This window comes from Salmo salar, chromosome 12 (genome assembly GCF_965601325.2).
Source record: "Salmo salar chromosome 12, fSalSal1, whole genome shotgun sequence".
In the NCBI taxonomy this organism is placed as follows: Eukaryota; Metazoa; Chordata; class Actinopteri; order Salmoniformes; family Salmonidae; genus Salmo; species Salmo salar.
In genome coordinates, this window is record NC_138302.1 from 15,728,958 (window position 1) to 15,752,764 (window position 23,807).

A 23,807-nucleotide genomic window follows, 5' to 3' on the forward strand; every position below is an offset into this window, starting at 1 on the left:
CTTGGAGAAGATCTGCAAAGAGGTGTGGGACAAAATCCCTCCTGAGATGTGTGCAAACCTGGTGGCCAACTACAAGAAACGTCTGACCTCTGTGATTGCCAACAAGGGTTTTGCCACCAAGTACTAAGTCATGTTTTGCATAGGGGTCAAATACTTATTTCCCTCATTAAAATGCTAATAATTTTATAACATTTTTGACATGTGTTTTTCTGGATTTTTTTGTTGTTATTCTGTCTCTCACTGTTCAAATAAACCCACCATTAAAATTATAGACTGATCATTTCTTTGTAAGTGGGCAAACGTACAAAATCAGCAGGGGATCAAATACTTTTTTCCACCACTGTATATCGACATAACCTGAAAGACATCTCAGCAAGGAAGAAGCCACTGCTCCAAAACCTCCATAAAAAAAGCCAGACTACGGTTTGCAACTGCACATGAGGACAAAGATCGTACTTTTTGGAGAAATGTCCTCTGGTCTGATGAAACAAAAATAGAACTGTTTGGCCATAATGGCCATTGTTATGTTTGGAGGGAAAAGGGGGAGGCTTGCAAGCCGAAAAACACCATCCCAACCGTGAAGCATGGGGGTGGCAGCATCATGTTATGGGGGTGCTTTGCTGCAGGAGGACTGGTGCATTTCACAAAATAGATGGCATCACGAGGAAGGGAAATTATCTGGATATATTGAAGCAACATCTCAAGACATCAGTCAGGAAGTTAAAGCTTCGTCGCAAACGGGTCTTCCAAATGGACATTGACCCCAAGCATACTTCCAAAGTTGTGGCAAAATGGCTTAAGGACAACAAAGTCAAGGTAGTGGAGTGGCCATCACAAAGCCCTGACCTCAATCCCATAGAAAATTTGTGGGCAGAACTGAAAAGGCGTGTGCGAGCAAGGAGGCCTACAAACCTGACTCAGTTACACCAGCTCTGTTATGAGGAATGGGCCAAAATTCACTCGCCAAAATTCACCAAGCTTGTGGAAGGCTACCCGAAACGTTTGACCCAAGTTAAACAATTTAAAGGCAATGCTACCAAATACTAATTGAGTGTATGTAAACATCTGACCCGGTGGGAATGTGATGAAAGAAATAAAAGCTGACATAAATCATTCTCGCTACTATTAATCTGACATTTCACATTCTTAAAATAAAGTGGTGATCCTAACTGACCTAAAACAGGGATTTTTTACTAGGATTAAATGTCAGGAATTGTGAAAAACTGAGTTTAAATGTATTTGGCTAAGGTGTATGTAAACTTCAGACTTCAACTGTATACACAGACATGGAATCACTGGCCACTTTAATAATGGAAAAATAATCACTTTAATAATGTTTACATATTGCTTTACTCATCTCATATGTATATACTAAATTATATTCTACTGTATTTAAGTCAATGCCACTCTGACATTGCTCGTCCTAATATTTATATATTTCTTCATTCCATTATTTTAATTTTAGATTTGTGTGTATTGCTGTGAATAGTTAGATACTACTGCACTGTTGGAGCCAGGAACACAAGCATTTCACTACACCCGCAATAACATCTGATAAATATGTGTATGTGACACAATAAAATGTGATTTATAGAACTGCATTATTATTATAACGTTGTGTCCATATAACTTCACACACTTTCAGTTCAAATCTGGGTTGATACTTTTCATCTTTCTTCAATTCGATGGATTTCAACCTAACTTTATTGATCCCCCCCCCAAAGGGAAAATCATTATTGGTGATTGAGGTAATCAGAAGGACTTTTGTATAGATTGTTGCTTGTGTATTTATTTGACTGTAACTAAATTCCTCCCTCTCCCCATTCCTCTAATCCCGGTATTCCCCTCCGTCCCACATCGCTCTCTCCAAACCCCGATTACCCCAACTCCCGTCCCCGTCCCGTCCCTGCCTGGACTGGTCATTTCAGTAGGATGCCTGTTTATGTCGTTTCCATTGTATGTTTTATAATATTGTCTGTTTCAGTTGTTGTTCCTTTGTCATTTCCATTGTGTTATAAAATCGTTTTGGTAGTAGTGAACAGCAAGGACGTCGAAGCATAGTGAACAACAAGGAAGTTCACTGTATATAGACTTTTTTTCTATTGTGTTATCTTGGCCAGGTCGCAGTTGTAAATGAGAACTTGTTCTCAACTGGCCTACCTGGTTAAATAAAGGTGAAATAAATAAATATTAAAAAAAGAAAAAAAGCAGTTTTGAATTTTAACAGTTATTTTACTGATATTTTCTTATTACAATTGGCTATTATCAAACAGCTTCATATAACTAAGAATTATAATCTAAGTCCTATCCATTTAGATCCTAGAATAGATTAAACAGTTATATTTGAAGTTTTTAATATTGTTGAGGTGTAAAATTTTATCCCAAATAGTTGATCTTCTAAAATTGCCAATTTAGCAGTTGTCAGTGTGAAACCATTTGATTGGCTGTTGTCACGAGCCACGGACTCCGCACAACGCCATCTGATTGGCTGTTTAACAAAACACTGACAGGTTAAAACGTGAATGTTGTCAAATTTGCCTTCAGTTGAGTTGTCAGTTTAGACCCAGCGTTCTTTATTCTGGTACATTCTGATCGTTATCAAACACTAGTCTGTTGGGATATAAAAAATACAAGTGATCGTATGAACGCTATGATTTGTCAACTCCAACTACCACCTTACATGGAGTCCGAAAACAAGAGTTTCCAACCGTGGCGGGACTACATGAAGCTAGCTGACCTAGTTCGGGAGATGCAGTTAGGCAAGTTCACCCCAGAACCGTTAACCGTTGAGGGTCATGACTCCGGGATATGCTCGACCATGGTGGAATTTGAAGAGTTCCCGCCGCGAGCCTTGCTGTCACCGATAACACCTGTGGCGACACCACCACTATGGCACGAAATGGAACCCCTGGATTCCGAAATCGTCCTCTTGCATGAAGACGCTCCTTTATGGCCGAGCAGCACCGAGGGTCCCGAGCCCCCTACAGCAGCGTCCAGATCCCCCGCGGGCACCCGGGGCCAGAGTGGGAGAAACACGCCGGAGGAGGTGCCATCACCTGAGCGAAAGTTCTGCAGCTTCTGCAAATACAACGGGGAGTCTGAGTCTGTGTATTCCTCCCACAACCTCAAGGACCAGGATGGGGACATGATGTGCCTGTACCTGAGGCTGTATGTCTGCCCTCTCTGCGGGGTCACCGGGGCCCAAATCGCCACCAAGCACCATTGTCCCCTGGTCGAAACCACCTACAGCTCTGTCTATGTCATGTCCAGTGGTGTAAAGTACTTTGTTGAAATACTTGAAAGTACTACTTAAGTAGTTTTTGGAGGATCTGTACTTTCCTTGGGCTTCCGAGTGGCGCAGCGGTCTAAGGCACTGCATCTCAGTGCTTGAGGTGTCACTACAGACACCGTGGTTCGAATCCAGGCTGTATCAGAACCGGCCGTGATTGGGAGTCCCATAGGGCGGCGCACAATTGGCCCAGCGTTGTCCGGGTTTGGCTGTCATTGTAAAAACGAAGCTGTTCTTAATTGACATGCCTAATTAAATGAAGACTTTTACTTCACTACATTCCTAAAGAAAATGATGTACTTTTTACTCCGTACATTTTCCCTGATACCCAAAACTATTGTTTACATTTTGAATGCTTACCAGGACACGACAATAGTTTAATTCACACACTTATCAAGAGAACATCCCTACTGCATCTGATCTGGCCGACTCACTAAACACATGCTTCGTTTGTAAATGATGTCTGAGTGTTGGAGAGTGTCCCTGGTTATCTGTGAATTAATAAAGAACAACAAAAAGGTGCCATCTGGTTTGCTTTACTTTTTTACTTTTCATACCGTAGTATATTTTAGCAATTACATTTACTTTAGATACTGAAGTATATTTTAAACCATTAACTTTTAGACTTTTACTCAAGTAGTATTTTACTGGGTGACTTTCACTTATACTTGAGTCATTTTCTATTAAGGTATCTACTTTTACTCATGAATGTGCTGGCAGAGAGGCTCCAGTTCGCCGCCCCTGGTACTCGCCTAGACTGGTCATTTCAGTAGGATGGCTGTTTATCTAGTTTCCATTGTATGTTTTATAATACTTTCTGTTTCAGTTGTGTTTTTCCTTTGTCGTTTCCATTGAGTTTTATAAAATACTTAGTACACCTGATTCTATTTGTCAACTAATCATCAAGCCCTCATTGAGTTGAATCAGGTGAGTTTGTCCGGGGCTACAACAACAATATGTACTGTTGGGGGACTGGAGTTGGGAAACACTGATGTAAGGAAACAGACACGTTTCAATCTTGTCAATAGGCCATCTTTTTAAACTCCCAAATTAACAAACTACGTAGGGCAGTACAAGACACACAACCAGCTTTCTGGATCAGCCCAGTTCTTCTAGAATGCTCCACAGATAGACAGTCATCAAACCATTGTTGTCTAGGCCCCAATCACCATATGAGTCTAGGACCCTGAGATGGGCCGTTAATCATCACTTTTCTGTAAATCGAGGTTAGTGACCCAACCCTGGCAGTCTCCAATGAATTGATGTGTGTCCAATTGACTTGAGTGGTTTGCTATTATTCTATACATTTAATGTAAATAAATTGTAAATGGTCACTCAAAACCGGTTCAGGCCAATTTGACAACACAATTCTCCCATTCCATTCGTGCATGTACATAATGTATTTCAGCAGATTTCGTGCGTTTTTTTGTGGTTTAATTCGTGAGAAAAGACAAGAATTTAAACACGATAGCCAATTTTTTCTTCATTATTGAACGTTATGAATATAACTTAATGTTGTATTTATTTAATCCCGTTTTATAAATGGTGTTTGTATTGCTATATATACTGTTTTCGAAGTTTCTGAGCAGACTTTCTGAACAGAATTTGTGCGAAAAGACACAAATTTATGTGCGACTTAATTCGTGGGAAAACCATTTTTATTAATTCCAATGCTGTTTTCTATGATTGATTTCGCTTAATACTTTGGGATACTGGTGCACTTGTAGTCAGAAAGGCCTTTTTTTTCGTGAAGGCAACAGTACACGATATTCTTCATAACGCATTTCATATTTCGTGAGCCTAAATCACACAGTTTTCTTCATAATGCATTTAGTACCAGTTAAACAGGTTAATGTAGAATAATAAATTATGTTGGTTTACACTTATGGCTCTTCCAAGGCCGTTTTATGATGATTTTTACGGTGTCAATCATGTCAGCGAGTCAGAAATGTCCGTTTCCTAGTAACGACTAGCACTTGAATGCTGTATTATGCTGGCTTCATATTCTCCTGGGACACTGGAAAATGGGAAGCCGTAACTCCGACATAATTGTGTTCAAGTTCTTTTCAAGTCGGAACAATTCTTAAACCAATAGATTTGCAACAACATTTTCTTCGTTTCACACTGTAATTCAAAATTTGAGGTATGAATGTTCTCCTTTAACCAATGCTCTATAATTAACAATGTCTACACTGTATTTCTGATCAATTTCATGTTATTTTAATGGACCATTTTTTGGCCTTTTCTTTCAAAAACAAGGACATTTCTAAATGACCCCAAACTTTTGAACAGCAGTGTAATGACTTATCTAGGATCAACTTTCTCTCCCCAAGCCGACCAGAAAATAATGAAAAACTGACCCAAGATCAGTACTGTACATAGGCAACTTTCAACCCAATGTAATGCAGAGCGCCTTCCAGCTCGTCAACACAATCTGCTGCAGGGGAGGTTACTTTCTGCGTTGTTCGGCATATCAAATCAAATAAATCACATTTTATTGGTCACATACACATATTTATCAGATGTTATTGTGGGTGTAGAGAAATGCTTGTGTTCCTGGCTCCAACAGTGCAGTAGTATCTAACTATTCACAACAATACACACAAATCTAAGTAAAATAATGTAATTAAGAAATATGTACACATTAGATCGAACAATGTCGGGAGTGACATTGACAAAAAATACAGTAGAATAGAATACAGTACATATGATATGAGTAAAGCAGTATGTAAGCATTATTTAAACATTAAAGTGGCCAGTGATTCCAAGTCTGGTGCAGCAGCCACTAAAGTGCAGGGTTGTGTAACCGGGTGGGAGCCTGCTAGTGATGGCTGTTTAACAGTCTGATGGCCTTGAGATAGAAGCTGTTTTTCAGTCTCTCGGTTCCAGCTTTGATGCACCTGTACTGACCTCGCCTTCTGGATGATAGCAGGGCGAACAGGCAGTGGCTCGAGTGGTTGTTGTCCTTGATGATATTTTTGTCCTTCCTGTGACATCGGGTGCTGTAGGTGTCATGGAGGGCAGGTAGTTTGCCCCTGGTGATGTGTTGGGCAGACCGTACCCCCCTCTGGAGAGCCCTGCGGTTGCGGAAAGTGCACTTGCCTAATCAGGTGGTGATACAGCCCGACAGGATGCTCTCAATTGTGCATCTGTAAAAGTTTGTGAGGGTTTTAGGGGCGAAGCCACATTTATTCAGCCTCCTGAGGTTAAAGAGGCGCTGTTGCGCCTTCTTCACCACACTGTCTGTGTGGGTGGACCATTTCAGATTGTCAGTGATGTGTACGCCGAGGAACTTGAAGCTTTCCACCTTCTCCACTGCTGTCCCGTCGATGTGGATAGGGGCGTGCTCCCTCTGCTGTTTCCTGAAATCACGATCAGCTCCTTTGTTTTGTTGATATTGAGTGAGAAGTTATTTTCCTGGCACCACACTTCCAGGGCCCTCACCACAACCCTGTAGGCCGTCTTGTCATTGTTGGTAATCAGGCCTACTACTGTTGTGTCCGCAAACTTGATGATTGAGTTGGAGGCATGCATGGCCACGCAGTCATGGGTGAACAGGGAGTACAGGAGGGAGCTGAGGACGCACCCTTGTGGGAACCCTGTGACGAGGATCAGCGAAGTGGAGGTGTTGTTTCCTACCTTCCACAACTGGGGGCGGCCCGTCAGGAAGTCCAGGACCCAGTTGCACAGGGCGGGGTTCAGACCCAGGGCCCCGAGCTTAACGATGAGCTTAGAGGGTACTATGGTGGTGAATGCTGAGCTATAGTCAATGAAAAGCATTCTTACATAGTTATTCCTCTTGTCCTGATGGGATAAGGCAGTGTGCAGTGAGATGGCGAGTGCATCGTCTGTGGAAACAGATGCGTTCTGTCTCCTAGAGATCAACGTACTTTGGTGTGAAAAGTGCAAATCAATCCCAGAACAACAGTAAAGGACCTTGTGAAAATGCTGGAGGAAGCAGGTACAAAACTATCTATATCCACAGTAAAACGAGTCCTACAGTGGGGGAAAAAAGTATTTGATACCCTACTGATTTTGTACGTTTGCCCACTGATAAAGAAAGGATCAGTCTATAATTTGAATGGTAGGTTTATTTGAACAGTGAGAGACAGAATAACAACAAAACAAATCCAGAAAAACGCATGTCTAAAATGTTATAAATTGATTTGCATTTTAATGAGGGAAATAAGTATTTGACCCCCTCTCAATCAGAAAGATTTCTGGCTCCCAGGTGTCTTTTATACAGGTAACGACCTCCTAACCGCAGCTTGTTACCTGTAAAAAAGACATCTGTCCACAGAAGCAATCAATCAATCAATCAGATTCAAAACTCTCCACCATGTCCAAGACCAAAGAGCTCTCCAAGGATGTCAGGGACAAGATTGTAGACAAACACAAGGCTGGAATGGGCTACAAGACCATCGCCAAGCAGCTTGGTGAGAAGGTGACAACATTTGGTGCGATTATTCGCAAATGGAAGAAACACAAAAGAACTGTCAATATCCCTCGGCCTGGGGCTCCATGCAAGATCTCACCTCGTGGGGTTGCAATGATCATGAGAACGGTGAGGAATCAATCCCTGAACTACACGGGAGGATCTTGTCAATGATCTCAAGGCAGCTGGGACCATAGTCCCCAAGAAAACAATTGGTAACACATTACGCCGTGAAGGACTGAAATCCTGCAGCTGCCGCAAGGTCCCCCTGCTCAAGAAAGCACATATACATGCCCGTCTGAAGTTTGCCAATGAACATCTGAATGATTCAGATGACAGCTGGTGAAAGTGTTGTGGTCAGATGAGACCAAAATGGAGCTCTTTGGCATCAACTCAACTCGCCGTGTTTGGAGGAGTAGGAATGCTGCCTATCACCCCAAGAACACCATCTCCACCGTCAAACATGGAGGTGGAAACATTATGCTTTGGGGGTGTTTTTCTGCTAAGGGGACAGGACAACGTCACTGCATCAAAGGGACGATGGACGGGGCCATGTACCGTCAAATCTTGGGTGAGAACATCCCTCCCTCAGCCAGGCTCATTGAAAATGGGTCGTGGATGGTTATTCCAGCATGACAATGACCCAAAACACACGGGCAAGGCAACAAAGGAGTGGCTCAAGGTCTGGAGTGGCCTAGCCAGTCTCCAGACCTTAATCCCATAGAAAATCTGTGGAGGGAGCTGAAGGTTCGAGTTGCCAAACGTAAGCCTCGAAACCTTAATGACTTGGAGAAGATCTGCAAAGAGGTGTGGGACAAAATCCCTCCTGAGATGTGTGCAAACCTGGTGGCCAACTACAAGAAACGTCTTACCTCTGTGATTGCCAACAAGGGTTTTGCCACCAAGTACTAAGTCATGTTTTGCAGAGGGGTCAAATACTTATTTCCCTCATTAAAATGCTAATAATTTTATAACATTTTTGACATGTGTTTTTCTGGATTTTTTTGTTGTTATTCTGTCTCTCACTGTTCAAATAAACCCACCATTAAAATTATAGACTGATAATTTCTTTGTAAGTGGGCAAACGTACAAAATCAGCAGGGGATCAAATACTTTTTTCCACCACTGTATATCGACATAACCTGAAAGACATCTCAGCAAGGAAGAAGCCACTGCTCCAAAAGCTCCATAAAAAAAGCCAGACTACGGTTTGCAACTGCACATGAGGACAAAGATAGTACTTTTTGGAGAAATGTCCTCTGGTCTGATGAAACAAAAATAGAACTGTTTGGCCATAATGGCCATTGTTATGTTTGGAGGGAAAAGGGGGAGGCTTGCAAGCCGAAAAACACCATCCCAACCGTGAAGCATGGGGGTGGCAGCATCATGTTATGGGGGTGCTTTGCTGCAGGAGGACTGGTGCATTTCACAAAATAGATGGCATCACGAGGAAGGGAAATTATCTGGATATATTGAAGCAACATCTCAAGACATCAGTCAGGAAGTTAAAGCTTCGTCGCAAACGGGTCTTCCAAATGGACATTGACCCCAAGCATACTTCCAAAGATGTGGCAAAATGGCTTAAGGACAACAAAGTCAAGGTAGTGGAGTGGCCATCACAAAGCCCTGACCTCAATCCCATAGAAAATTTGTGGGCAGAACTGAAAAGGCGTGTGCGAGCAAGGAGACCTACAAACCTGACTCAGTTACACCAGCTCTGTTATGAGGAATGGGCCAAAATTCACTCGCCAAAATTCACCAAGCTTGTGGAAGGCTACCCGAAACGTTTGACCCAAGTTAAACAATTTAAAGGCAATGCTACCAAATACTAATTTAGTGTATGTAAACATCTGACCCGCTGGGAATGTGATGAAAGAAATAAAAGCTGACATAAATCATTCTCGCTACTATTAATCTGACATTTCACATTCTTAAAATAAAGTGGTGATCCTAACTGACCTAAAACAGGGATTTTTTACTAGGATTAAATGTCAGGAATTGTGAAAAACTGAGTTTAAATGTATTTGGCTAAGGTGTATGTAAACTTCAGACTTCAACTGTATACACAGACATGGAATCACTGGCCACTTTAATAATGGAAAAATAATCACTTTAATAATGTTTACATATTGCTTTACTCATCTCATATGTATATACTAAATTATATTCTACTGTATTTAAGTCAATGCCACTCTGACATTGCTCGTCCTAATATTTATATATTTCTTCATTCCATTATTTTAATTTTAGATTTGTGTGTATTGCTGTGAATAGTTAGATACTACTGCACTGTTGGAGCCAGGAACACAAGCATTTCACTACACCCGCAATAACATCTGATAAATATGTGTATGTGACACAATAAAATGTGATTTATAGAACTGCATTATTATTATAACGTTGTGTCCATATAACTTCACACACTTTCAGTTCAAATCTGGGTTGATACTTTTCATCTTTCTTCAATTCGATGGATTTCAACCTAACTTTATTGATCCCCCCCCCAAAGGGAAAATCATTATTGGTGATTGAGGTAATCAGAAGGACTTTTGTATAGATTGTTGCTTGTGTATTTATTTGACTGTAACTAAATTCCTCCCTCTCCCCATTCCTCTAATCCCGGTATTCCCCTCCGTCCCACATCGCTCTCTCCAAACCCCGATTACCCCAACTCCCGTCCCCGTCCCGTCCCTGCCTGGACTGGTCATTTCAGTAGGATGCCTGTTTATGTCGTTTCCATTGTATGTTTTATAATATTGTCTGTTTCAGTTGTTGTTCCTTTGTCACTTCCATTGTGTTATAAAATCGTTTTGGTAGTAGTGAACAGCAAGGACGTCGAAGCATAGTGAACAACAAGGAAGTTCATTGTATATAGACTTTTTTTCTATTGTGTTATCTTGGCCAGGTCGCAGTTGTAAATGAGAACTTGTTCTCAACTGGCCTACCTGGTTAAATAAAGGTGAAATAAATAAATATTAAAAAAAGAAAAAAAGCAGTTTTGAATTTTAACAGTTATTTTACTGATATTTTCTTATTACAATTGGCTATTATCAAACAGCTTCATATAACTAAGAATTATAATCTAAGTCCTATCCATTTAGATCCTAGAATAGATTAAACAGTTATATTTGAAGTTTTTAATATTGTTGAGGTGTAAAATTTTATCCCAAATAGTTGATCTTCTAAAATTGCCAATTTAGCAGATGTCAGTTTGAAACCATTTGATTGGCTGTTGTCACGAGCCACGGACTCCGCACAACGCCATCTGATTGGCTGTTTAACAAAACACTGACAGGTTAAAACGTGAATGTTGTCAAATTTGCCTTCAGTTGAGTTGTCAGTTTAGACCCAGCGTTCTTTATTCTGGTACATTCTGATCGTTATCAAACACTAGTCTGTTGGGATATAAAAAATACAAGTGATCGTATGAACGCTATGATTTGTCAACTCCAAGACCTACCGCCTTACATGGAGTCCGAAAACAAGAGTTTCCAACCGTGGCGGGACTACATGAAGCTAGCTGACCTAGTGCGGGAGATGCAGTTAGGCAAGTTCACCCCAGAACCGTTAACCGTTGAGGATCATGACTCCGGGATATGCTCGACCATGGTGGAATTTGAAGAGTTCCCGCCGCGAGCCTTGCTGTCACCGATAACACCTGTGGCGACACCACCACTATGGCACGAAATGGAACCCCTGGATTCCGAAATCGTCCTCTTGCATGAAGACGCTCCTTTATGGCCGAGCAGCACCGAGGGTCCCGAGCCCCCTACAGCAGCGTCCAGATCCCCCGCGGGCACCCGGGGCCAGAGTGGGAGAAACACGCCGGAGGAGGTGCCATCACCTGAGCGAAAGTTCTGCAGCTTCTGCAAATACAACGGGGAGTCTGAGTCTGTGTATTCCTCCCACAACCTCAAGGACCAGGATGGGGACATGATGTGCCTGTACCTGCGGCTGTATGTCTGCCCTCTCTGCGGGGTCACCGGGGCCCAAATCGCCACCAAGCACCATTGTCCCCTGGTCGAAACCACCTACAGCTCTGTCTATGTCATGTCCAGTGGTGTAAAGTACTTTGGTGAAATACTTGAAAGTACTACTTGAGTAGTTTTTGGAGGATCTGTACTTTACTTGGGCTTCCGAGTGGCGCAGCGGTTTAAGGCACTGCATCTCAGTGCTTGAGGTGTCACTACAGACACCGTGGTTCAAATCCAGGCTGTATCAGAACCGGCCGTAATTGGGAGTCCCATAGGGCGGTGCACAATTGGCCCGGGTTTGGCCGTCATTGTAAAAACGAAGTTGTTCTTAATTGACATGCCTAATTAAATGAAGACTTTTACTTCACTACATTCCTAAAGAAAATGATGTACTTTTTACTCCGTACATTTTCCCTGATACCCAAAACTATTGTTTACATTTTGAATGCTTACCAGGACACGACAATAGTTTAATTCACACACTTATCAAGAGAACATCCCTACTGCATCTGATCTGGCCGACTCACTAAACACATGCTTCGTTTGTAAATGATGTCTGAGTGTTGGAGAGTGTCCCTGGTTATCTGTGAATTAATAAAGAACAACAAAAAGGTGCCATCTGGTTTGCTTTACTTTTTTACTTTTCATACCGTAGTATATTTTAGCAATTACATTTACTTTAGATACTGAAGTATATTTTAAACCATTAACTTTTAGACTTTTACTCAAGTAGTATTTTACTGGGTGACTTTCACTTATACTTGAGTCATTTTCTATTAAGGTATCTACTTTTACTCATGAATGTGCTGGCAGAGAGGCTCCAGTTCGCCGCCCCTGGTACTCGCCTGGACTGGTCATTTCAGTAGGATGGCTGTTTATCTAGTTTCCATTGTATGTTTTATAATACTTTCTGTTTCAGTTGTGTTTTTCCTTTGTCGTTTCCATTGTGTTTTATAAAATACTTAGTACACCTGATTCTATTTGTCAACTAAACATCAAGCCCTCATTGAGTTGAATCAGGTGAGTTTGTCCGGGGCTACAACAACAATATGTACTGTTGGGGGACTGGAGTTGGGAAACACTGATGTAAGGAAACAGACACGTTTCAATCTTGTCAATAGGCCATCTTTTTAAACTCCCAAATTAACAAACTAAGTAGGGCAGTACAAGACACACAACCAGCTTTCTGGATCAGCCCAGTCCTTCTAGAATGCTCCACAGATAGACAGTCATCAAACCATTGTTGTCTAGGCCCCAATCACCATATGAGTCTAGGACCCTGAGATGGGCCGTTAATCATCACTTTTCTGTAAATCGAGGTTAGTGACCCAACCCTGGCAGTCTCCAATGAATTGATGTGTGTCCAATTGACTTGAGTGGTTTGCTATTATTCTATACATTTAATGTAAATAAATTGTAAATGGTCACTCAAAACCGGTTCAGGCCAATTTGACAACACAATTCTCCCATTCCATTCGTGCATGTACATAATGTATTTCAGCAGATTTCGTGCGTTTTTTTGTGGTTTCATTCGTGAGAAAAGACAAGAATTTAAACACGATAGCCAATTTTTTCTTCATTATTGAACGTTATGAATATAACTTAATGTTGTATTTATTTAATCCCGTTTTATAAATGGTGTTTGTATTGCTATATATACTGTTTTCGATGTTTCTGAGCAGACTTTCTGAACAGAATTTGTGAGAAAAGACACTAATTTATGTGCGACTTAATTCGTGGGAAAACCATTTTTATTAATTCCAATGCTGTTTTCTATGATTGATTTCGCTTAATACTTTGGGATACTGGTGCACTTGTAGTCAGAAAGGCCTTTTTTTTCGTGAAGGCAACAGTACACGATATTCTTCATAAAGCATTCATATTTCGTGGAGCATAAATCACACAGTTTTCTTCATAATGCATTTAGTACCAGTTAAACAGGTTAATGTAGAATAATAAATTATGTTGGTTTACACTTATGGCTCTTCCAAGGCCGTTTTATGATGATTTTTACGGTGTCAATCATGTCAGCGAGTCAGAAATGTCCGTTTCCTAGTAACGACTAGCGCTTGAATGCTGTATTATGCTGGCTTCATATTCTCCTGGGACACTGGAAAATGGGAAGTCGTAACTCCGACATAATTGTGTTCAAGTTCTTTTCAAGTCGGAACAATTCTTAAACCAATAGATTTGCAACAACATTTTCTTCGTTTCACACTGTAATTCAAAATTTGAGGTATGAATGTCCTCCTTTAACCAATGCTCTATAATTAACAATGTCTACACTGTATTTCTGATCAATTTGATGTTATTTTAATGGACCATTTTTTGGCCTTTTCTTTCAAAAACAAGGACATTTCTAAATGACCCCAAACTTTTGAACAGCAGTGTAATGACTTATCTAGGATCAGCTTTCTCTCCCCAAGCCGACCAGAAAATAATGGAAAACTGACCCAAGATCAGTACTGTACATAGGCAACTTTCAACCCAATGTAATGCAGAGCGCCTTCCAGCTCGTCAACACAATCTGCTGCAGGGGAGGTTACTTTCTGCGTTGTTCGGCATATCAAATCAAATAAATCACATTTTATTGGTCACATACACATATTTATCAGATGTTATTGTGGGTGTAGAGAAATGCTTGTGTTCCTGGCTCCAACAGTGCAGTAGTATCTAACTATTCACAACAATACACACAAATCTAAGTAAAATAATGTAATTAAGAAATATGTACACATTAGATCGAACAATGTCGGGAGTGACATTGACAAAAAATACAGTAGAATAGAATACAGTACATATGATATGAGTAAAGCAGTATGTAAGCATTATTTAAACATTAAAGTGGCCAGTGATTCCAAGTCTGGTGCAGCAGCCACTAAAGTGCAGGGTTGTGTAACCGGGTGGGAGCCTGCTAGTGATGGCTGTTTAACAGTCTGATGGCCTTGAGATAGAAGCTGTTTTTCAGTCTCTCGGTTCCAGCTTTGATGCACCTGTACTGACCTCGCCTTCTGGATGATAGCAGGGCGAACAGGCAGTGGCTCGAGTGGTTGTTGTCCTTGATGATATTTTTGTCCTTCCTGTGACATCAGGTGCTGTAGGTGTCATGGAGGGCAGGTAGTTTGCCCCTGGTGATGTGTTGGGCAGACCGTACCCCCCTCTGGAGAGCCCTGCGGTTGCGGAAAGTGCACTTGCCTAATCAGGTGGTGATACAGCCCGACAGGATGCTCTCAATTGTGCATCTGTAAAAGTTTGTGAGGGTTTTAGGAGCGAAGCTACATTTATTCAGCCTCCTGAGGTTAAGGAGGCGCTGTTGCGCCTTCTTCACCACACTGTCTGTGTGGGTGGACCATTTCAGATTGTCAGTGATGTGTACGCCGAGGAACTTGAAGCTTTCCACCTTCTCCACTGCTGTCCCGTCGATGTGGATAGGGGCGTGCTCCCTCTGCTGTTTCCTGAAATCACGATCAGCTCCTTTGTTTTGTTGATATTGAGTGAGAGGTTATTTTCCTGGCACCACACTTCCAGGGCCCTCACCTCAACCCTGTAGGCCGTCTTGTCATTGTTGGTAATCAGGCCTACTACTGTTGTGTCCGCAAACTTGATGATTGAGTTGGAGGCGTGCATGGCCACGCAGTCATGGGTGAACAGGGAGTACAGGAGGGAGCTGAGGACGCACCCTTGTGGGAACCCTGTGACGAGGATCAGCGAAGTGGAGGTGTTGTTTCCTACCTTCCACAACTGGGGGCGGCCCGTCAGGAAGTCCAGGACCCAGTTGCACAGGGCGGGGTTCAGACCCAGGGCCCCGAGCTTAACGATGAGCTTAGAGGGTACTATGGTGTTGAATGCTGAGCTATAGTCAATGAAAAGCATTCTTACATAGTTATTCCTCTTGTCCTGATGGGATAAGGCAGTGTGCAGTGAGATAGCGAGTGCATCGTCTGTGGAAGGAGACGCGTTCTGTCTCCTAGAGATGAACGTACTTTGGTGTGAAAAGGGCAAATCAATCACAGAACAACAGTAAAGGACCTTGTGAAAATGCTGGAGGAAACAGGTACAAAAGTATCTATATCCACAGTAAAACGAGTCCTACAGTGGGGGAAAAAAGTATTTGATACCCTACTGATTTTGTACGTTTGCCCACTGATAAAGAAAGGATCAGTCTATAATTTTAATGGTAGGTTTATTTGAACAGTGAGAGACAGAATAACAACAAAACAAATCCAGAAAAACGCATGTCTAAAATGTTATAAATTGATTTGCATTTTAATGAGGGAAATAAGTATTTGACCCCCTCTCAATCAGAAAGATTTCTGTCTCCCAGGTGTCTTTTATACAGGTAAAGAGCTCCTAACCGCAGCTTGTTACCTGTAAAAAAGACATCTGTCCACAGAAGCAATCAATCAATCAGATTCAAAACTCTCCACCATGTCCAAGACCAAAGAGCTCTCCAAGGATGTCAGGGACAAGATTGTAGACAAACACAAGGCTGGAATGGGCTACAAGACCATCGCCAAGCAGCTTGGTGAGAAGGTGACAACATTTGGTGCGATTATTCGCAAATGGAAGAAACACAAAAGAACTGTCAATATCCCTCGGCCTGGGGCTCCATGCAAGATCTCACCTCGTGGGGTTGCAATGATCATGAGAACGGTGAGGAATCAATCCCTGAACTACACGGGAGGATCTTGTCAATGATCTCAAGGCAGCTGGGACCATAGTCCCCAAGAAAACAATTGGTAACACACTACGCCGTGAAGGACTGAAATCCTGCAGCTGCCGCAAGGTCCCCCTGCTCAAGAATACATATACATGCCCGTCTGAAGTTTGAAAATTAACATCTGAATGATTCAGATGACAGCTGGTGAAAGTGTTGTGGTCAGATGAGACCAAAATGGAGCTCTTTGGCATCAACTCAACTCGCCGTGTTTGGAGGAGTAGGAATGCTGCCTATCACCCCAAGAACACCATCTCCACCGTCAAACATGGAGGTGGAAACATTATGCTTTGGGGGTGTTTTTCTGCTAAGGGGACAGGACAACGTCACTGCATCAAAGGGACGATGGACGGGGCCATGTACCGTCAAATCTTGGGTGAGAACATCCCTCCCTCAGCCAGGCTCATTGAAAATGGGTCGTGGATGGTTATTCCAGCATGACAATGACCCAAAACACACGGGCAAGGCAACAAAGGAGTGGCTCAAGAAGAAGCACATTAAGGTCCTGGAGTGGCCTAGCCAGTCTCCAGACCTTAATCCCATAGAAAATCTGTGAAGGGAGCTGAAGGTTCGAGTTGCCAAACGTAAGCCTCGAAACCTTAATGACTTGGAGAAGATCTGCAAAGAGGTGTGGGACAAAATCCCTCCTGAGATGTGTGCAAACCTGGTGGCCAACTACAAGAAACGTCTGACCTCTGTGATTGCCAACAAGGGTTTTGCCACCAAGTACTAAGTCATGTTTTGCAGAGGGGTCAAATACTTATTTCCCTCATTAAAATGCTAATAATTTTATAACATTTTTGACATGTGTTTTTCTGGATTTTTTTGTTGTTATTCTGTCTCTCACTGTTCAAATAAACCCACCATTAAAATTATAGACTGATAATTTCTTTGTAAGTGGGCAAACGTACAAAATCAGCAGGGGATCAAATACTTTTTTCCACCACTGTATATCGACATAACCTGAAAGACATCTCAGCAAGGAAGAAGCCACTGCTCCAAAACCTCCATAAAAAAAGCCAGACTACGGTTTGCAACTGCACATGAGGACAAAGATCGTACTTTTTGGAGAAATGTCCTCTGGTCTGATGAAACAAAAATAGAACTGTTTGGCCATAATGGCCATTGTTATGTTTGGAGGGAAAAGGGGGAGGCTTGCAAGCCGAAAAACACCATCCCAACCGTGAAGCATGGGGGTGGCAGCATCATGTTATGGGGGTGCTTTGCTGCAGGAGGACTGGTGCATTTCACAAAATAGATGGCATCACGAGGAAGGGAAATTATCTGGATATATTGAAGCAACATCTCAAGACATCAGTCAGGAAGTTAAAGCTTCGTCGCAAACGGGTCTTCCAAATGGACATTGACCCCAAGCATACTTCCAAAGTTGTGGCAAAATGGCTTAAGGACAACAAAGTCAAGGTAGTGGAGTGGCCATCACAAAGCCCTGACCTCAATCCCATTGAAAATTTGTGGGCAGAACTGAAAAGGCGTGTGCGAGCAAGGAGGCCTACAAACCTGACTCAGTTACACCAGCTCTGTTATGAGGAATGGGCCAAAATTCACTCGCCAAAATTCACCAAGCTTGTGGAAGGCTACCCGAAACGTTTGACCCAAGTTAAACAATTTAAAGGCAATGCTACCAAATACTAATTGAGTGTATGTAAACATCTGACCCGCTGGGAATGTGATGAAAGAAATAAAAGCTGACATAAATCATTCTCGCTACTATTAATCTGACATTTCACATTCTTAAAATAAAGTGGTGATCCTAACTGACCTAAAACAGGGATTTTTTACTAGGATTAAATGTCAGGAATTGTGAAAAACTGAGTTTAAATGTATTTGGCTAAGGTGTATGTAAACTTCAGACTTCAACTGTATACACAGACATGGAATCACTGGCCACTTTAATAATGGAAAAATAATCACTTTAATAATGTTTACATATTGCTTTACTCATCTCATATGTATATACTAAATTATATTCTACTGTATTTAAGTCAATGCCACTCTGACATTGCTCGTCCTAATATTTATATATTTCTTCATTCCATTATTTTAATTTTAGATTTGTGTGTATTGCTGTGAATAGTTAGATACTACTGCACTGTTGGAGCCAGGAACACAAGCATTTCACTACACCCGCAATAACATCTGATAAATATGTGTATGTGACACAATAAAATGTGATTTATAGAACTGCATTATTATTATAACGTTGTGTCCATATAACTTCACACACTTTCAGTTCAAATCTGGGTTGATACTTTTCATCTTTCTTCAATTCGATGGATTTCAACCTAACTTTATTGATCCCCCCCCCCAAAGGGAAAATCATTATTGGTGATTGAGGTAATCAGAAGGACTTTTGTATAGATTGTTGCTTGTGTATTTATTTGACTGTAACTAAATTCCTCCCTCTCCCCATTCCTCTAATCCCGGTATTCCCCTCCGTCCCACATCGCTCTCTCCAAACCCCGATTACCCCAACTCCCGTCCCCGTCCCGTCCCTGCCTGGACTGGTCATTTCAGTAGGATGCCTGTTTATGTCGTTTCCATTGTATGTTTTATAATATTGTCTGTTTCAGTTGTTGTTCCTTTGTCACTTCCATTGTGTTATAAAATCGTTTTGGTAGTAGTGAACAGCAAGGACGTCGAAGCATAGTGAACAACAAGGAAGTTCATTGTATATAGACTTTTTTTCTATTGTGTTATCTTGGCCAGGTCGCAGTTGTAAATGAGAACTTGTTCTCAACTGGCCTACCTGGTTAAATAAAGGTGAAATAAATAAATATTAAAAAAAGAAAAAAAGCAGTTTTGAATTTTAACAGTTATTTTACTGATATTTTCTTATTACAATTGGCTATTATCAAACAGCTTCATATAACTAAGAATTATAATCTAAGTCCTATCCATTTAGATCCTAGAATAGATTAAACAGTTATATTTGAAGTTTTTAATATTGTTGAGGTGTAAAATTTTATCCCAAATAGTTGATCTTCTAAAATTGCCAATTTAGCAGATGTCAGTTTGAAACCATTTGATTGGCTGTTGTCACGAGCCACGGACTCCGCACAACGCCATCTGATTGGCTGTTTAACAAAACACTGACAGGTTAAAACGTGAATGTTGTCAAATTTGCCTTCAGTTGAGTTGTCAGTTTAGACCCAGCGTTCTTTATTCTGGTACATTCTGATCGTTATCAAACACTAGTCTGTTGGGATATAAAAAATACAAGTGATCGTATGAACGCTATGATTTGTCAACTCCAAGACCTACCGCCTTACATGGAGTCCGAAAACAAGAGTTTCCAACCGTGGCGGGACTACATGAAGCTAGCTGACCTAGTGCGGGAGATGCAGTTAGGCAAGTTCACCCCAGAACCGTTAACCGTTGAGGATCATGACTCCGGGATATGCTCGACCATGGTGGAATTTGAAGAGTTCCCGCCGCGAGCCTTGCTGTCACCGATAACACCTGTGGCGACACCACCACTATGGCACGAAATGGAACCCCTGGATTCCGAAATCGTCCTCTTGCATGAAGACGCTCCTTTATGGCCGAGCAGCACCGAGGGTCCCGAGCCCCCTACAGCAGCGTCCAGATCCCCCGCGGGCACCCGGGGCCAGAGTGGGAGAAACACGCCGGAGGAGGTGCCATCACCTGAGCGAAAGTTCTGCAGCTTCTGCAAATACAACGGGGAGTCTGAGTCTGTGTATTCCTCCCACAACCTCAAGGACCAGGATGGGGACATGATGTGCCTGTACCTGCGGCTGTATGTCTGCCCTCTCTGCGGGGTCACCGGGGCCCAAATCGCCACCAAGCACCATTGTCCCCTGGTCGAAACCACCTACAGCTCTGTCTATGTCATGTCCAGTGGTGTAAAGTACTTTGTTGAAATACTTGAAAGTACTACTTAAGTAGTTTTTGGAGGATCTGTACTTTCCTTGGGCTTCCGAGTGGCGCAGCGGTCTAAGGCACTGCATCTCAGTGCTTGAGGTGTCACTACAGACACCGTGGTTCGAATCCAGGCTGTATCAGAACCGGCCGTGATTGGGAGTCCCATAGGGCGGCGCACAATTGGCCCGGGTTTGGCCGTCATTGTAAAAACGAAGTTGTTCTTAATTGACATGCCTAATTAAATGAAGACTTTTACTTCACTACATTCCTAAAGAAAATGAGGTACTTTTTACTCCGTACATTTTCCCTGATACCCAAAACTATTGTTTACATTTTGAATGCTTACCAGGACACGACAATAGTTTAATTCACACACTTATCAAGAGAACATCCCTACTGCATCTGATCTGGCCGACTCACTAAACACATGCTTCGTTTGTAAATGATGTCTGAGTGTTGGAGTGTGTCCCTGGTTATCTGTGAATTAATAAAGAACAACAAAAAGGTGCCATCTGGTTTGCTTTACTTTTTTACTTTTCATACCGTAGTATATTTTAGCAATTACATTTACTTTAGATACTGAAGTATATTTTAAACCATTAACTTTTAGACTTTTACTCAAGTAGTATTTTACTGGGTGACTTTCACTTATACTTGAGTCATTTTCTATTAAGGTATCTACTTTTACTCATGAATGTGCTGGCAGAGAGGCTCCAGTTCGCCGCCCCTGGTACTCGCCTGGACTGGTCATTTCAGTAGGATGGCTGTTTATCTAGTTTCCATTGTATGTTTTATAATACTTTCTGTTTCAGTTGTGTTTTTCCTTTGTCGTTTCCATTGTGTTTTATAAAATACTTAGTACACCTGATTCTATTTGTCAACTAATCATCAAGCCCTCATTGAGTTGAATCAGGTGAGTTTGTCCGGGGCTACAACAACAATATGTACTGTTGGGGGACTGGAGTTGGGAAACACTGATGTAAGGAAACAGACACGTTTCAATCTTGTCAATAGGCCATCTTTTTAAACTCCCAAATTAACAAACTAAGTAGGGCAGTACAAGACACACAACCAGCTTTCTGGATCAGCCCAGTTCTTCTAGAATGCTCCACAGATAGACAGTCATCAAACCATTGTTGTCTAGGCCCCAATCACCATATGAGTCTAGGACCCTGAGATGGGCCGTTAATCATCACTTTTCTGTAAATCGAGGTTAGTGACCCAACCCTGGCAGTCTCCAATGAATTGATGTGTGTCCAATTGACTTGAGTGGTTTGCTATTATTCTATACATTTAATGTAAATAAATTGTAAATGGACACTCAAAACCGGTTCAGGCCAATTTGACAACACAATTCTCCCATTCCATTCGTGCATGTACCTAATGTATTTCAGCAGATGTCGTGCGTTTTTTGTAGCTTAATTCGTGAGAAAAGACAAGAATTTAAACACGATAGCCAATTTTTTCTTCATTATTGAACTTTATGAATATAACTTAATGTTGTATTTATTTAATCCCGTTTCATAAATGGTGTTTGTATTGCTATATATACTGTTTTCGATGTTTCTGAGCAGACTTTCTGAACAGAATTTGTGAGAAAAGACACAAATTTATGTGCGACTTAATTCGTGGGAAAACCATTTTTATTAATTCCAATGCTGTTTTCTATGATTGATTTCGCTTAATACTTTGGGATACTGGTGCACTTGTAGTCAGAAAGGCCTTTTTTTTCGTGAAGGCAACAGTACACGATATTCTTCATAACGCATTCATATTTCGTGGAGCCTAAATCACACAGTTTTCTTCATAATGAATTTAGTACCAGTTAAACAGGTTAATGTAGAATAATAAATTATGTTGGTTTACACTTATGGCTCTTCCAAGGCCGTTTTATGATGATTTTTACGGTGTCAATCATGTCAGCGAGTCAGAAATGTCAGTTTCCTAGTAAAGACTAGCACTTGAATGCTGTATAATGCTGGCTTCATATTCTCCTGGGACACTGGAAAATGGGAAGCCGTAACTCCGACATAATTCTTAAGCCAATAGATTGGCAACAACATTTTCTCCGTTTCCCACTTGTTATCCCAATTTTGAGGGTCATTCAAGTGAATCTTCCCAGTCGGAACTAGGAATTTCTGATAACTCCGATGGCACGTGAACGTGCCAACGTGAACGTGCCAACAAGTAGGCTATACAATAAACAAGATGACTTTAGAAATAAGAAACTAAAGTAATAATAATTAAACAATAAATATATAATAATATATAATATAATTATATATATACAATTATCATATGTTTGGTTGATTTGAGACTGAGTCCTGTCTACAGAATATTATTTACAAGGAGCGGTTCCGATCTTTTTCACATAGTCTACATCTGTCTGCAGTTTTATGTTATGGGTGATCTTTTCCATTAAATACAGTTCTTTCAGTCTACCACTCCACTCTTCCATAGTATGAATGTCCTCCTAAAATGCTCATCATTTTATAACATTTTTGACATGCGTTTTTCTGGATTGTTTTGTTGTTATTCTGTCTCTCACTGTTCAAATAAACCCACCATTAAAATTATAGACTGATCATTTCTTTGTAAGTGGGCAAACGTACAAAATCAGCAGGCGATCAAATACTTTTCCCCCCCACTGTATATCGACATAACCTGAAAGACCGCTCAGCAAGGAAGAAGCCCTGCTCCAAAACCGCCACAAAAATGCCAGACTACGGTTTGCAACTGCACATGAGGACAAAGATCGTACTTTTTGGAGAAATGTCCTCTGGTCTGATGAAACAAAAATAGAACTGTTTGGCCATAATGGCCATTGTTATGTTTGGAGGGAAAAGGGGGAGGCTTGCAAGCCGAAAAACACCATCCCAACCGTGAAGCATGGGGGTGGCAGCATCATGTTATGGGGGTGCTTTGCTGCAGGAGGACTGGTGCATTTCACAAAATAGATGGCATCACGAGGAAGGGAAATTATCTGGATATATTGAAGCAACATCTCAAGACATCAGTCAGGAAGTTAAAGCTTCGTCGCAAACGTGTCTTCCAAATGGACAATGACCCCAAGCATACTTCCAAAGTTGTGGCAAAATGGCTTAAGGACGACAAAGTCAAGGTATTGGAGTGCCATCACAAAGCCCTGACCTCAATCCCATAGAAAATTTGTGGGCAGAACTGAAAAGGCGTGTGCGAGCAAGGAGGCCTACAAACCTGACTCAGTTACACCAGCTCTGTTATGAGGAATGGGCCAAAATTCACTCGCCAAAATTCACCAAGCTTGTGGAAGGCTACCCGAAACGTTTGACCCAAGGTAAACAATTTAAAGGCAATGCTACCAAATACTAATTTAGTGTATGTAAACATCTGACCCGCTGGGAATGTGATGAAAGAAATAAAAGCTGACATAAATCATTCTCGCTACTATTAATCTGACATTTCACATTCTTAAAATAAAGTGGTGATCCTAACTGACCTAAAACAGGG

At 41.5% G+C, this 23,807-nt stretch overlaps 3 protein-coding genes across 3 annotated transcripts; all 3 read left to right on the forward strand.

Moving 5' to 3' along the window:
• The first annotated feature begins 2,641 nt into the window (after positions 1-2,641).
• Positions 2,642-3,313, forward strand: LOC145859357 (nanos homolog 3-like). The gene has a single exon (XM_082958417.1). It carries the CDS (start codon positions 2,642-2,644, stop codon positions 3,311-3,313), a length of 672 nt encoding a protein of 223 aa, XP_082814543.1.
• Positions 3,314-11,070: 7,757 nt separating this feature from the next.
• LOC145859358 (nanos homolog 3-like) lies at positions 11,071-11,825 on the forward strand. The gene has a single exon (XM_082958418.1). The coding sequence runs from the start codon at positions 11,151-11,153 to the stop codon at positions 11,823-11,825; it is 675 nt and encodes a 224-aa protein (XP_082814544.1). The 5' UTR covers positions 11,071-11,150.
• Positions 11,826-19,583: 7,758 nt separating this feature from the next.
• Positions 19,584-20,338, forward strand: LOC145859359 (nanos homolog 3-like). The gene has a single exon (XM_082958419.1). It carries the CDS (start codon positions 19,664-19,666, stop codon positions 20,336-20,338), a length of 675 nt encoding a protein of 224 aa, XP_082814545.1. The 5' UTR covers positions 19,584-19,663.
• Positions 20,339-23,807: the final 3,469 nt, after the last annotated feature.

Coding starts and splice junctions, on each gene's coding strand:
- LOC145859357 (XM_082958417.1), top strand. CDS start 2,642: ATGAACGCTATGATTTGTCAACTCCAACTACCACCTTACATGGAGTCC.
- LOC145859358 (XM_082958418.1), top strand. CDS start 11,151: ATGAACGCTATGATTTGTCAACTCCAAGACCTACCGCCTTACATGGAG.
- LOC145859359 (XM_082958419.1), top strand. CDS start 19,664: ATGAACGCTATGATTTGTCAACTCCAAGACCTACCGCCTTACATGGAG.